Below are 15,902 nucleotides of genomic sequence, written 5' to 3'. Positions count from 1 at the left end.
AATTTCAATCAATATTTGAATCTACCTTTCATTAAAACACCGAGAAGTACTGTCTTTTTACATCAGCTTCTTGCGTACTGTAATGTGTTGGTGGACAATAAACCATCTTTGAACCGAAACTGTGGGACTGCAGTTTACCTATCTGCCTAGCTTAAGAAAACGAGGAAACTCGAGTGAGGGTGGAATAGCTCAACAGCACAGTAACAGCTCTATAGGCCATCTAATGTATGATGAATTGTTATTTTGCCTGGACCTGTTGACCTGTACCTAGTCCATAGCCCTCCAAATTCATCCCATCTGTGTACCTATTCAAACTTATCTTAAATGTTGAAATCGAACCCACATCCACACTCTCACCAACTTCAGGTCTGCTTGTTCCCATCTATAGTTCCCCCAGCATTTTGTGTGTTACTCTGGACTTCCAGCATCTTCAAAACCTCTTGTGTTTATGATTTTAAAAAATCATCCATTTCTGCCTCAGACACATTCAGTACTTGGCCTCCACCACCCTCTGTGGCAATGAATCCCACAGATTCACCATCTTCGGCTGAAGAAAATCCTCCTTGTCCTGCCCTCAGATCCCAGGATATTCTCTTTTCTTTCCCCCTCCCATCGGGCAGAAGAGGGTACAAAAGCCTGAAAGCACATTCCACCAGGCTCAAGGACAGCTTCTACCCCGCTGTGATCAGACCATGAAACGGTCCCCTAGTACGATAGGATGGATTCTTAACCTTATGACCCTGCACTTTGTTTACTTGCACTGCTCTTTCTCTGTTGCTGCTGTACTTTAATCTGTATCCTGTTTTCTGGTTTACTACCTCTATGTATTTCTCTATGGAATTGGAATATTACTGTCACATGTTTTTCACTGTATCAGTACTTGTCTTCCATACTGTCCCTACAGATCAGATCATCATACAGTGCATTGAGGTAGAACAAGGTAAAACAACAAAAGAATGCAGAATAAAGTGTCAGTTACAGAGAAATTGCAGAGCAGGTAGACAAGGTGCGAGGGTCACAACAAGGTAGATTGTGAGGTCAGGAGTCCATCTTATCGTACTAGGAAACCATCCATAGTCTCATAAGAGTGGGGTAGAAGATGTCCTGGAGCCTGATGGAACGTGCTTTCAGGCTTTTGTATCTTCTGCCAGATGGGAGAGGGGAGAATCGTCCAGGGTGGGTGGGATCTTTGATGATGCTGGCTGCTTTACTGAGGCAGTGAGAAGTTAGTGGAGGGGAGTGCGGATGGCCTGCAAACAAAAGCTTTTCACTGTCCTTCCAAACACATATCGATAATAAACCAATTCCATTCCTGGTAATGTCCTTGTAAATCGATTCTGCCCCCTTTCCGGCAGGGTGATGCTAACTGCAGAACAATGGTGCTGAGGTTTGGAAGGTTGAGAGTTTCAACCCTAGGAGTAAACATCACCAAACTTTTGCACGTCCCCTCAGACCGCCACCAGTTTTTAATCGAAGCACCACAGGTGCATCACGGTTTGATATGGAAAGTGCTGTATGTGACCATATGAAGAAACCGTGGAGAGTCGTGGACACAGCTCAGCACATCACAGAAAGCAACTGCCCCTCCATGGACTCTGTCCACATGGAACAAGTCACATTCCTACACTCTTGTCTTCTGTGGGCAAGCCAAACCTGAATCCAAACTACCAACTACCACTGATGTGAGGTTCATTGGCCCATAGTTTCTTGGTTGATCTCCGTGTCTTGCAAAGCATGTTTGTAAGGATGATTTACGGACAGATTGGGGAGTTAGCAGTCAGATTAGGGTTTAGGGACAAGGAATGAGAGTGACTTGGAGGTCAGGCCAGAGTCCACATCGGAGTGGTCGAAGGCCAGCGATCCCTGTGGTCAATGACGAGGTTGGCAGGCCCCGTGAATGAGGCCTGGTGACCCCCGCAATGTTAGCACATCTCCCCAGGTTGGTAGATTCTGGATCAGAGGTCAGTGCGGGAAGGAAGCTTGAGGATCTGTGAAACCCCACCAACGCCACCTCCAGATTGGTGAGTCCTGTAGGCTTGTGCAAGTCTAGAGTTCAGGGACTTTGGTTCAGTGTGTCCAGAAGTTGAAGCCCCATGTCTGCGAGTTTGTAACTGTGAGTCTGGTCCCAACGTCTGCGAGTCTGATTCCAGGACAGGGACCGAGGGAGTGGTAGTGGATGGCTGCCTCTCTTACTGGAGGTCAGTGAAAAGTGGTGTGCCAAAGGGATGAGTGCTGGGTCCATCGTTGTTTATCATCTATAGCAGGATCTGGATGATAATGTGGTTAACTGGATCAGCAAATTTGCAGATGACACCAAGACTGGAGGTGAAGTGGGCAGCAAGGAAGACTATCAGAGCTTGCAGCAAGATCTAGACCAGCTGGAAAAATTGGCTGAAAAATGGCAGATGGAATTTAGTGCAGACAAGTGCGAGGTGTTGCACTTTGGGAGGACCAGCCTGGTGAGCGGTAGTGCACTGAATGGGAATAAGGGAATACAGATCAATCAGAAAGTAGCATCACAGGTAGATAGGGTCATAATAAAGAGAGTTTTTGGCATATTGGCTTCATAAATCAGCTGTAATGAGTCCAGGAGTTTGGATGTTATATTGAAGTTGCATAGATGTTGATGAGTCCTAATCTGGAGTATTGTGTGCAGTTCTGGTCACCTCCCTACAGGGAGAGATATCATTAAGATTGAAACAGTACAGAGAAAATTTACAAGGATGTTGCAGGGTCGCAAGGACCTGAGTTATAGGGGAAGGTTGAACAGGTTAGGACGTGGTTTCGTGGAGTGTAGGAGAATGAGGGGAGATTTGATAGAGAACATGAGTGGAACAAGAGAAATTTGGATAAGTAATGGGAAGGGTCAGGAGGGCTATGTTTCAGGTGCATGTTGATGGGAAGAGGCAGAATAATAGTTTGGCACAGACTAGATGGGCCAAAGGGCCTGCTTCTGTAGTGCTCTATCTCTCTCACTCACACACTCAGAGACACATACACCAAACTTGGGAGGACAGAAAGTGACTGAGGGGTCTCAGGGAGGGTGGAAGGTGAAGGAGGTGGGGGAGCTGTGTCCCACCTGCTGCATGTGTCCTAGGACGTTCTTCCTGCAGTCAAACACCCCCCGGCCCTCCTCTGAGTATAGGTTGTAGATAAAGTCAGTGGAATAGTGGTCATTCGCCTTTTCATTCCTGTGGAGGTGAGGGGAGAAACAGATTGGTGGAGAGGTTGTGGGAGTGGAATCATGGTGAAGAACGGAGATGGATGAACGGAGGGATGGGAGAGGGAATGCAGGAAGAATGGGTGAGGGGAGAGGGAATGAGGGAAGATTGGATTAGGAGGAGAGGGAATGGGGAAGAATGGATGGGGAGGAAGGAGGAGGGTGGAAAAGGGTGAGGAGGAGGGGAAGAGAGTGGAGGGCGGTGGAAAAGGGGGAGGAGAAGGGGCGGGGAGTACGGGGAGGGGGATGTGCAGGGAGGGGGAAGGGGGAGGGGAGTAGAGGAGACATGGAAGTGGGAGGGGTGGGGAGGAGGGTGGAGAAGGGGAGGAGAATGGGGAGGAGCGGGGGAGGGGAGTATGGAGGGGGAGTACGGGGAGGGTGGTGTACAGGGAGGTTGGAGGGGTGTGGGGGTGTAGGGAGGAGATGGGGAGGGGTTGAAGGGAGGGGGACGAGGGGGAAGGGTAGAAGGGAGGGGATCGAGGGGGAGAGGACGGGAGGGTGGGGGGAGGGGAGCAGAGGGGATGGAGAGGAGGTGACAAGGGGAGGGGGACAAGAGGGGAAGGGGAGAGGAGGGAGGGGGACAGTACCTCAGCACCAAGCCTCGTTTGACAGCTGTCTTCATTTTCTCAGTCAAATGCTCAACATTGATCTGGTAATGGAGGGGAAAAAGTCAGAACCTACCTCCCCATCTCCCTACCTCCCTCTCCCCTCCCCTCCTTCCTCCCAACCTCCATCTCCCCTCCCCCACCCCTCCTCTCCCCAACCTCCCTCTCCCCTCCCCCTCCCTCCTCCCAACCCCCCCTCTCCCCTCCCCTCCTTCCTCCCAACCTCCCTCTCCCCTCTTTCCTCCCAACCTCCCTCCCCCTCCCAAACCTCCTCCCCCCAATCCTCCCTCTCCCCTCCCCACCACCCAACCTCCCCTCCCCTCTCCCAACCACCCTCTCCTCTCCACTCCCCTCCTTCCTCCCCAACCTCCCCTCCTCTCCCCCCTCCTTCCTCCCAAACCTCCCTCTCCCCCTCCCAACCCTCCCCCCTTCCTCCCAACCTCCCTCTACCCTCCTCCTCCAACCTCCTCTCCCCTCCCCACTCCCCCAACAACCCTCTCCTCTCCCCTCCCCACCTTCCTCCCACCTCCCTCTCCCCTCCCCCCTCCTCCCAACCCCCCCCCACCCCCCCTCCTCCACCCAACCCCCCTCACCCCTCCCCATCCTTCCTCCCAACCTCCCTCTCCCCTCTTCCTCCCAACCTCCCTCTCCCCTCTTTCCTCCCAACCACCCCTCTCCCCTCTTTCCTCCCAATCTCCCTCTCCCCACCCCTCCTTCCACCCAACCCCACTCCCCCTCCCCCCTCCTCCCAACCTCCCACCTCCACACCCTCCCCACCACCCTCTCCCCTCCTTCCTCCCAACCTCCCTCACCCCACCTTCCACCAACCTCCCTCTCCCCTCCCTCCCCACTACCTCCCTCCCCTCCAACCACCCAACCCCCCCTCCCCTCCTTCCACCCAACCTCCCTCCCCTCCTTCCTCCCACCCCCCTCCCCTCCTACCTCCCAACCCCCCTCCCCTCCTTCCTCCCAACCCCCCTCACCCCTCCCTCCCCACCTCCCCAACCTCCCCCTCCCCTCCCCCCTTCCTCCCAACCTCCCTCTCCCTCCCTCCTCCCAACCTCCCTCTCCCCCTCCTCCTCCAACCTCCCTCTCCCCTCCTTCCTCCCAACCTCCCTCTCCCCTCCCTCCTCCCAACCTCCCTCCCCTCCTTCCTCCCAACCCCCCTCCCCCTCCTCCTCCAACCCCCCTCCCCTCCTTCCTCCCAACCTCCCTCTCCTCTCCCTCCTCCCAACTTCCCTTTCCCCTCCTTCCTCCCAACCTCCCTCTCCCCTCCCTCCTCCCAACCTCCCTCCCCTCCTTCCTCCCAACCCCCCCCTCTCCCCTCCCCTCCTTCCTCCCAACCTCCCTCTCCCCTCCCTCCTTCCTCCCAACCTCCCTCTCCCCTCCCCTCCTTCCTCCCAACCTCCCTCTCCCCTCCTTCCTCCCAACCTCCCTCTCCTCTCCCTCCTCCCAACCTCCCTCTCCCCTCCTTCCTCCCAACCTCCCTCTCCCCTCCCTCCTCCCAACCTCCCTCTCCCCTCCCTCCCCTCCTTCCTCCCACCCCCCCTCCCCTCCCCTCCTTCCTCCCAACCTCCCTCTCCCCTCCCCTCCTTCCTCCCAACCCCCCCCTCTCCCCTCCCCTCCTTCCTCCCAACCTCCCTCTCCTCTCCCTCCTCCCAACCTCCCTCTCCCCTCCTTCCTCCCAACCTCCCTCTCCCCTCCCTCCTCCCAACCTCCCTCTCCCCTCTTTCCTCCCAACCTCCCTCTCCCCTCCCAATCCTTCCTCCCCCCAATCCTCCCTCTCTCCTCCCCTCCTTCCTCCCAACCCCCCTCTCCCCTCCCCTCCTTCCTCCCAACCTCCCTCTCCCCTCCCTCCTCCCAACCTCCCTCTCCCCTCCTTCCTCCCAACCTCCTTCTCCACTCTTTCCTCCCAACCTCCCTCTCCCCTCTTTCCTCCCAACCTCCTTCTCCCCTCCTTCCTCCCAACCTCCCTCTCCCCTCCCAATCCTTCCTCCCCCCAATCCTCCCTCTCCCCTCCCCTCCTTCCTCCCAACCTTCCTCTCCCCTCCCTCCTCCCAACCTCCCTCTCCCCTCCTTCCTCCCAACCTCCCTCTCCCCTCTTTCCTCCCAACCTCCTTCTCCCCTCCTAATCCTTCCTCCCCCCCAATCCTCCCTCTCCCCTCCCCTCCTTCCTCCCAACCCCCCTCTCCCCTCCCCTCCTTCCTCCCAACCTGCCCCTCCCGTCCTTAACTCCTTCCCCCTTTCAATCCCTTCCCCCACCCCACTGGCCCCTTTTCTACCCCCTCTCCCCCCCCACCTGAAGGTCATGGATGGAGAACTGCTCCTCAAAGATGTAAGCTGCGTCGGCGCCTGCTGCCAGCCCAGCCATGGTGGCCAGATAGCCACAGTAACCCCCCATCGTCTCGATGACAAACACCCTCCGCTTGGTCCCCGCTGCTGACTGCTTAATCCTGTCACAAGTCTGGGGGTGAGGGGGAGAAGGAGAGAGAAAGAGAGAGACAGTGAGGGAGAGGTAGAGTGAGACAATGGAGAAAGACAGAGAGAATTGGAATGAACTCTTCTCAGGCTTCCAGCCTGGTACAGTTATCAATTTTAACCATGACAAACTCTGCTTTGTCATCAAAACATCAGTTATGATCGATACCTGTACCTGGCTGGAAGCCGGAGAAGAGTTTATTGGTCATATATGCCAAGAAAGCACTAGATCCTATTTCAGAATTGGAATTTGTTTATTTGTCACGTGTACAGTGAGAAACCTTGTTCTGCATACCATCCATACAGATTATTTCATCACATTGGTACATTGAGGTAGAACAAGGGGTATGTAATAACAGAATGCAGAATAAAGTGTAATAGCTACACAGAAAGTCCAGTGCAGGTAGACAATTTGGTGCAAGATCATAATGAGGCATCATACTAGGGGACTGTTCAATGGTCTGATTACAGTGGAGAGGTGCCTGAGAAGAGAGAATGTCTGGGGTGGGAGGGGTCTTTGATGATTCTGGCTGCTTCGCTGAGACAGTGAGAAGTATGGACAGAGTCCATGGAGGGGAGGCTGGTTTCCTGATGTGCTGAGCCGTGTCCACAACTCTAACCACATAAATGTGAGGTGTTGTACCTCGGTAGGGCAAATGCAAGGAAGATCCCTGCTGCACCTGATGACCTTGTGATCTCTGTCTCAGAGGCCAATGTTAGACTGTCTTTAAAGAGAGTGAACCCTCGCAAGGTGGAAGGTCCCGATGGAGTATCTGGTAAGGCTCTGAAAACCTGTGCCAGCCAACTAGCGGGAGTATTCAAGGACATTCTATAATCTATCTATTCAATACATGTATTTGATTTACTTGTTTATTTATTATTGTTTTATTTTATTTATTATTATTTTTCTCTCTCTGCTAGATTATGTATTTCATTGAACGGCTGCTGCTAAGTTAACAAATTTCACATCACGTGCTGGTGATAATAAACCTGATTCTGATTCTGATGATAGCAGAATGTTGTAGTACAGGGAAGGCTTGGTACAGGTACAGAGAGACTGGTAAATGATCTGAGATTGTTGTACAACAGAGGAACTTTGGAGTACAGGTGCACAGAGAGACCGGTAAGTATGGATGGTACGTGGATAGAAGACCGTAAGACACAGGGGCAGAATTAGGCCATTCAGCCCATCGAGTCCTCCACCATTCCATCATGGCTGATCCCAGATCCCACTCAACCCCATACACTTGCCTTCTCACCATATCCTTTGATGCCCTGTCCGATCAGGAAACAATCAACTTCTGCCTTAAATATACACACGGATTTGGCCTCCACCACAGTCTGTGGCAGAGCATGCCACACATTCACTACCTCCTGGCTAAAAAAATTCCTCCTTATCTCTGTTCTAAAAGGTCACCCCTCAATTTTGAGGCTGGAAACCACCACCAGAGGAAACATCCTGTCCACATCCACCTTGTCCAGTCCTTTCTACATTCAGTGGGTTTCAATGAGATCCCGCCCCGCATTCTTCTAAACTCCAGTGAATACAGGCCCAAAGCTGCCAAACGCTACTCATATATTAACCCCTTCATTCCCGGAATCATCCTTGTGAACCTCCTCTGTACTCTCTCCAATGACAACACATCCTTTCTGAGTTATGGGGCCCAAAACTGTCAATAATACTCCAAGTGCAGCCTGACCAGTGTCTTATAAAGGTTTGGCATTATCTCCTTGCTTTTATATTCTATTCCCCTTGAAATAAATGCCAACATTGCATTTGCCTTCTTTATCACAGACTCAACCTGTAAATTAACCTCTGCACCTCTGATGTCTGAACCTTCTCCCCATTTAGATAATAGTTCATACTATTGTTCCTTTTACCAAAATACATTTATCATACATTTCCCAACACTGTATTCCATCTGCCACTTTTTGCTCATTCTTCAACTTTGTCTAAGTCCTGCTGCAATCACATCGCTTCCTCAGCACTACCCACCCTCCACCTATCTTCATATCATCCACAAAGCCATCAATTCCATTATCCAAATCATTGACTAATAATGTGAAATACAGAAGTCCCCCAAGGATCAGCACTATCCCTGGCAGCCAACCAGAAAAGGCCCTTCTGGCTGTCAGCCATTCCGCTATCCATGCCAGTAGGGGTATGGAAAGCAATGGTGTCAGTGCTTGTCAATGGGAGTAAGCAGTTTAAATAGTTTTGGCATGCGCCCTTGGACTCACAGTGGTGATGGCATTGAGGGCTGTATCTGCCCCAATGCTGAAGTCGGAGCCTGGAACGTTGTTGGAGACAGTGGCAGGGATGACCAACACCGGGATGCACAGCTCCTCATAATGGGAGCGTCCGTCCAGAAGCTCCAGAGCGCCCAAAAATGCCTACAGAGAGATGGAGGAGGGTGAGAGAGAGAAGGAGAGAGCTGGAGACAGTATGGGGTGAGGGAGAGAAAGGAGCTAAGGGGGGAGGTGGGGAGGGAGAGAGAGGGACAGGGATGGGAGGGGTGAGGTGAGAGAAGGTGTGAGAGGGGCAGGGAGGGCAAGGAGAAAGAGGAGAGAGGGAAGGGGGCGAGAGAGGGGGAAAGTGGGTTAGGCAGAAAGGGGAGAGTCAGTGTGTCGAGAGGGTTTGCTCCCCTCCTCTCCACCTCCTTGCCCTCCCCCCATCCGGCTCCTCCCTCACACCTCAAAACCTCCGATGATGAGGAGTCCGTTGATTCCAAACTTGGTGATGTTTTTAACAACCTCAGGCCAGTGTTTGGCAGGTAGCACCCTGGGGAAGAGAGAGGGAGGGGAGGGAAGGAGGTGGAAGGTGAAGAAGGAAGAGGGGAAGGAGGAGAGGAGTGACAGGGAGGAGGGAGTAGAGGACAGAGGGAGAGGGAAGTGATGGTGGGGAGAAAAGTATGGGGAAGAGATTAATTTTGCCACATCAGTATACATGTGTGTCCCTCCAGTCATCCACCTCCCCTCTCCCCTACCTGTCCCACCCCACCCCCTCCTCCTCCACTCCCCCACCTTCCCCTTCCCTCCTGACTCCCCTCTCACACCAACTCCTCCTTCTCCCCCATCCCCACCCTACCTCAGGCCACCACTTACCGTTTGGTTCCCAGTTTCGCTCCTCCTGTTCCAGTCCAGCCACTGACCTGAACCCAGTTGAACTCTTCGATCTGCAAGGAAACAATTGAAGTGAATCACTTCATCCCTCTCCTCACTCACTCATACACCCTCTTCGACGTAACTCAGACATCTCCTCCATCCCGTCCTCCCACACACAGGGTGATCCTGTCTCTGAAGGGTCAGGGGTAGGGGAGGATTCCTGAGGTAAACCAACTTACCTTGGAAAGAACCCCTCCTCACCTATATTTGAAGATTCACCCCCTCCAACTTATTCTTCCCTCTGCTATCCCTATCCTATTATCCAGTTCTTGATTCACTCCCAAACCCATCAGGGAGATCAGCCTCTCCCCACCCACCTAGTCCACCCCTCCCCTTAGATGCCAAACTTTCCCACCAAATTGGTATTGGTATATTATTATCACATGTTCTGAATGCCCTAAATCATCTCCTGTACTCTACTGTCTTATGAAAAATAATGTGGTGGGGTGGATGTGGAGTACATGGACTAACATTCCCCCCCCCCCCAGGCAATGGGGAGTGTTCCATCACACTCCTGACCTGTAGACAGTGGAGAGGTAATGTGGTGGATGTGGAGTACATGGACTAACTCCACCCGGGCAAGTGGGGAGTGTTCCATCACGCTCCTGACCTGTAGAAGGTGGAGAGGTAATGTGGTGGATGTGGAGTGTATGGACTAACTCCACCCAGGCAAGTGGGGAGTGTTCCATCACACTCCTGACCTGTAGACAGTGGAGAGGTAATGTGGTGGATGTGGAGTGTATGGACTAACTTCACCCAGGCAAGTGGGGCGTGTTCCATCACACTCCTGACCTGTAGAAGGTGGAGGGGTAATGTGGAATGCAAGGATTAACTCCACCTTAGACTCCCCACCCTCAGATTTACTCTGGTACCCAAGGTGTTGGTGTGGAATTGGAACAGGTTTATTATTGGCATATGTACTGAGATACAATGAAAAGCTTGTCTTACATACTGTTCACACAGTTCAGATCATTATATAGTATATTGAGGTGGAACAAGGTAAAACAACAGGAGAATGCAGAATAAAATGTCACAGTTACAGATAGAGGGGGCAAAGGGTGAATGTCCGGGGTGAGTGGGGTCTTTGATTTTGCTGGCTACATCACTGAGGGTATAGACAGAATCCATGGAGGGGAGGCTGGTTTCTCGGATGTGCTGAGCTGTGTCCACAGTTTTTTTTTGCAGTCACTGGTAGAAAGATATCTTTTCTCAACACCCTGTGCTCTCTGGTCCAATTATAGTTTCTATTATTCTTAGAATCTCACTGCACATAGAAAGGCTCATAAAGGGGAGGCGGCCTCTTGTTCCTTTGGAAAAACTTTAGGCTAGATAGGCTTTAGGCGTGCCCTAGTGGGCAAGGCATCAGACTAGTAACCTGAAGGTCACTGGTTCGAGCCTCAGCTGAGGCAGCGTGTTTGTGTCCTTGAGCAAGGAACTTAGCAACACATTGCTCTGCGACGTCACTGGTGCCAAGCTGCATGGGTCCTAGTGCCCTTGGTCAACATCGGCGGCGTGGAGAGAGGGGAAGGCCTGCAGCTTGGGCAATTGCCGGTCTCCCATTCAACCCTTCCCAGGCCTGCACCCTGGGAACTCCAGGTGCAGATCCATGGTCTCTCAAGACCGACAGATGCCACCACCAGGCTAGATATGTCCCCTGGCCTGAACAGGATATACCCCATGTCACTATGAAAAGCAAGGGAAGAGATTGTGGCTTCTTTGGTGATGATATAACAATTATAACCATGTAACAATTACAGCATGGAAACAGGCCATCTTGGCCCTTCTAGTCCGTGCTGAAATGATCTTTGTGTCTTCACTGACCACAGATGACTGGACAGTAGCAAATGTTATTTCTTGGGTCAAGAAAGGGAATAGGGATAATTCTGGGAATTATAGACCAGTGAGTCTTACTCCAGTGCTGGGTAAACTATTGGAGATGATTCTTAGAGACATGATTTATGAACATTTGGAGAAGCATAGATTGATTCAGGATAGTCAGCATGGTTTTGTGATGGGCAGGTTATGCCTCAGAAGCCTGAATGAATTCTTTGAGGAAGTGACAAAACAAGTTGATGAAAGAAAGGCAGTGGATGTGGTGTATACAGATTTTAGTAAGGCGTTTGATAAGGTTTCCCGTGATAGGCTCATTCAGAAAGTTGGGAGACTGTGTAGATTCAGAATTAGCTTGCTTAAAGAAGGCAGAGGGTGATTGTAGATGGAGAGTTATTCTGCCTGGACATCAATGACTAGTAGTGTTCCCCAGGGATCTGTGCTCTGTTATTTTTATAAATGACTTGGATGAGGAAGTGGAAGGGTGTGTTAGTAAGTTTGCAGATGACATGAAGGTTGGTGGAGTTGTGGATAGTGGAGATGGTTATCATAGGTTACAACCGGACATTGACAGGATGCAGAGCTGGGTTGAGAAGTGGCAGATGGAGCTCAATCCAGAAAAGCATGAAGTGATTCACTTTGGAAAGTCAAGTTTGAAGGCAGAATACAGGGTTAATGACAGGATTCTTATTAGTGTGCAGGAACAGAGGGATCTTGGGGGTCCACATCCATAGATCCATCAAAGTTACCTCACAAGTTGTTAGCATGGTTAAGAAGGTGTATGGTGTGTTGGCCTTCATTAAAACCATAAGTCATAGGAGCATGATTCAGCTATTCAGCCTATTGAACTTGCTTCATCATTTTATCATGGCTGATTTATTTTCCCTCTCAAACCCATTAGTCAGAGGATTGACTATCACCCTGGTGAGACCACACTTGGAATATTGTGTTCATTTCTGGTCACCTCACAATGGGAAGGATGAGGAAGCTTTACAGAAGGTACAGAGGAGATTTCCCAGGGTGCTGCCTGTATTAGAGAGCATGTCTTATGAGGACAGGTTGAGTGAGCTAGGGCTTTTCTCTTTGGAGTGAAAGAGGATGAGAGGTGACTTGACAGAGCTGTACAAAGTGATAAGAGGCAGAGATCAAATGGACAGCCAGAGACTTTTTCCCAAGGCAAGTATGGCTAATACAAGGGGGCTTCATTTTAAGGTGAGTGGATGGAAGAATGTGGGGGATGATGTCAGAAGTAGGTCTTTTTTTAAGTTTGTCCTTATAGCTCACACCCTCTAACCCAGGCAACATCCTGGTGAATCTCTTCTGGGGTGGTTTATAGACAATACATTAGGGGCATCTAAGAGACTTCTGGATAGGCACATGGATGATAGAAAAATAGAGGGCTATGTAGGAGGGAATCATTAGACTGATGTTAGAGCAGGTTAGAGTCAGCACAACATCATGGCCCAAAAAGGGTCTAGACTGTGCTGCCATGTTCTATGTTCTTCCAAATCCCCACTAAGTATAGGTCCTAATCTGGTCAACCTTTCCCTACAGGACAACACTTCATCCCTGGGAATTGAGCTGCAGAACTTTCTCTGCATTCCTGCTCAGGACAGAGAGTGGGGCGCCCAGTGTGGGATCACCAGGACATCCCACTCCACACACCCTGGAAAATTGCACTCACTCTTCCAGATATTCTGCACTCCATCCCTCTTCCTCCCCTCCCTCCCTTTCGCACTCTCACCCTCTCCAACTTTCTCCACCACTCAATCTTCTTGCCCTCTCACTCTACCCCCTTGCCCTTTACCAACTCCCTCCCATCTTACCCTCTCCACCTCTCTGACAACTCCCCTCTCCCTATGCACTTCCCTTCCAGAGGTAAAACTCTTATTGGTGTTAATGTACACAGGGATCATGGGGTCAGAGTCCACAGCTCCCTGAAAGTGATTCTACAGGTTGACAGAGTGGTAAAGCATACAGTATGCTTGCCTTTATCAGTTGAGACACTGAGTTCAAAAGTCAGGAAGTTACGTTACAGCTTTATAAAACTATTCAGGCTGAATTTGGAGTACTAGATTCATTTCTGGTTGCCCCGTCACAGGAAGGGTGTAGGGGCTTTGGAGAGGGAGCAGAAGAGGTTCACCAGGATGCTGCCTGGTTTAGAGAGTGTGAGCTACAAGGAGAGTTTGAGTTATTTTCTCTGGAGTGGTGGAGGCTGAGGGGAGACCTGAGAGCGGCTTATAAGATCATGAGAGGCATAGATAGGGGAGACAGTCAGTATCTTATCTCCCAGGGTTCTGAAATCTAACACTAGGGCGCTTGCATTTAAGGTGAGAGGGGTTAAGTTCAAAAGAGATGTGTGAGGCAAGTTTTTTTTTTAAAGAGAGCAGTGGGTGTCTGGAATATGCTGTTAGGGGTAGTGGTGAAGGCAGATACAATAGAGGTATTAAAATAATCTGTTAGCTGGGAATGGAGAGAGAGGCAGAAGGGATTTAGTTTAATTTGACATTGTGTTAGGCATAGACATTGTGGGTCGAAGGGCCTGTTATGTGCTGCACTAGGATACAGAATCCAAGATCCAGTTTCTAGATTTTACAATCCAATTGTAGGTTCAAGCTCCCCAGCTCCAGGGGATTCCCGAATGCTGAAAGTCACTCACCACTCCGTTGATCAGGCCCTCAAAGCCATCGTGGACAACCAACATCTTGTGTCCCTGTGTCAACCCAACGCGGACAGCGGATCGGACGGCAGCGTTCATGCCGGCTGCGGGAGCCCCCACGTTCATCACTGCCAGGGTGAAGTTACTCTGGAGGAGGGTAGATGAGGGGAGGAGAGAGGGGAGGTGATAGAGAGAAGGGGGGTTAAGAAAGAGGAGGGGTGAGAGAGGGGGAGATTGGAGAAGATGGGGGTGAGAGAGGTGATAGCGATGGGGAAAGAGTTCGGAGGGGGAGAATAGGGAGAGAGTGGGGTTAAGAAAATAGGAGAGGTAGGGTGAAGAGAGAGGAAGGAGAGGGGGAGAGAGGGGAGGGAAGCGTGGGGAGGGGGAGAAGTGGGGGAGAGTCACTGAGCTGCTGTCACAAACAACCCTGTGGACAGGGACTACCACAGACACACCCCTTTCTCACCCCTGCCCCATCGTACCCTGCCTATGTATCAGGCAGTCTTTCCCCACTCCTGGCTCCCTCCCTACACCCAGAGGATTCCATCCCAACCACACCCTGGGTGTTGTACCTTCCTCCCTCCCACCCCTGGGTCTGGAAGACTCACCCTCGCTTACCTTGGTGGTGGGAAGGTCGTAGTGTGAGAGGAGTCGATAAATGTTCCAGTTGTTCTCAAAACTCCTGTGCAGAGGGGGAGGGGTGAGGAGCGAAGAATGGGGGAGGGATGAGAAGGAAGGGATTAGAGTGGAGATGGAGGTAAAGGAGGAGGGTTGAGGCAGGTGTGGGAGAGTATTAAGGGGTCCGGGGAGGGGCAAGAGGTCAGAGGGGAGGGAGGAATAGTGTGTTGGGATATGAGGTGGGTGATGGGGAAGTGAGAGAGGAGATGAGGTCAGCAAGAGAGGAATGAGGAACAGTTTTCATTTTATCTCTTCCCCTCCCTGCTTTCCTTCCTCCCTACCCACTCCCACCCTCCACAATTTGCCCTGTTACAGGAAAGATTTTATTAAAACAGAAAGGGTGCAAAAAATATTTACCAGGATGTTACCTGGACCTGGAGGTCTGAGTTATAAGGAGTGGTGGTGTAAACTAGAACTTTATTACCTGGAATTTAGGAGATTGAGGAGGTGACTTGATAGAGATATATAATGTCATGAGGGGATAGACAGAGTGAAAGCACAGTCTTTTCCTGGGGAAGGGAGGTGTGGAGGTGGTAAAAAGAAAAGGACACAGGTTTGAGATAGAGATGAGAGACTTAAAAGGAACAGCAGGGAAAGTTTCTTCACACAGAGGTTGGCACATATTTGGAATGAACTGCCAGAAACAGTAGTTGAACATAGAACACCTTTAGCCCATGACCTTTGACTACTCCTGTCTCAATCTAACCCTTCTCTCCCACATGGTCCTCCATCTTGACATCATCCATGTGCCTATCTAAGTTTCTTAAAAGTCCCTAATGTATCTGCCTCAACACTCCCACTATTTTCCACGTAAAAAAAACCTACCGGTACTTTCCTCCACTCACCTTAAAACTATGCTCCCTAGTATTAGCCATTTCTGCTCTAGTAGAAAGGCACTGGTTACCTACTTGTTCTATGCATCTTATCATCTTGTACATCTCTGTCAAGTTACCTCTTATCCTCCTTTGCTCCGAAGAGAAAAACCCTAGTTCACTCAACCTTTCCTCATCAGATATGCTCTTTAATCCAGGCAGGATCCTGGTAAATCTCCTCTACACCCTCTCTGAAGCTTCCACATCCTCCCTATAATAACATGACCAGAAATGAACACCATACTCCAAGGAAGAGACGCTTCCTCCGTTCAAGTGGAACGATTGATATACCTGAACCTACACATCCTCCCTCACTACCATTCAGTCCCCAAACACTCCTTCCAGGTGAGGCAACACTTCACCTGTGAGTCTGTTGGGGTCATCTACTGTGTCTG

The 15,902-nt window shown here is 50.9% G+C and overlaps 1 protein-coding gene across 2 annotated transcripts in view; it reads right to left on the bottom strand.

Moving 5' to 3' along the window:
- The window catches only part of pfkmb (phosphofructokinase, muscle b), a 50,074-nt gene that overhangs the window by 1,424 nt on the left and 32,748 nt on the right, over window positions 1-15,902 (bottom strand). Inside the window, exons 12-19 of one of the 2 annotated variants that reach the window (XM_059956207.1) lie at window positions 14,576-14,639; window positions 13,958-14,104; window positions 9,409-9,479; window positions 8,998-9,085; window positions 8,545-8,697; window positions 6,125-6,289; window positions 3,808-3,869; window positions 3,049-3,191 (exon numbers count right to left, since the gene is read on the bottom strand). In XM_059956207.1, coding sequence (XP_059812190.1) covers window positions 3,049-3,191; window positions 3,808-3,869; window positions 6,125-6,289; window positions 8,545-8,697; window positions 8,998-9,085; window positions 9,409-9,479; window positions 13,958-14,104; window positions 14,576-14,639 — 893 coding nt within the window. Of the gene's footprint in view, window positions 1-1,955; window positions 3,192-3,807; window positions 3,870-6,124; window positions 6,290-8,544; window positions 8,698-8,997; window positions 9,086-9,408; window positions 9,480-13,957; window positions 14,105-14,575; window positions 14,640-15,902 lie in introns of those variants that run through there. The other variant, XM_059956206.1, reaches the window with a different exon arrangement.

The sequence above is a fragment of the Hypanus sabinus genome, chromosome X1 (genome assembly GCF_030144855.1).
Source record: "Hypanus sabinus isolate sHypSab1 chromosome X1, sHypSab1.hap1, whole genome shotgun sequence".
NCBI lineage: Eukaryota > Metazoa > Chordata > Chondrichthyes > Myliobatiformes > Dasyatidae > Hypanus > Hypanus sabinus.
This window is presented reverse-complemented; position numbering and strand designations above follow the sequence as displayed.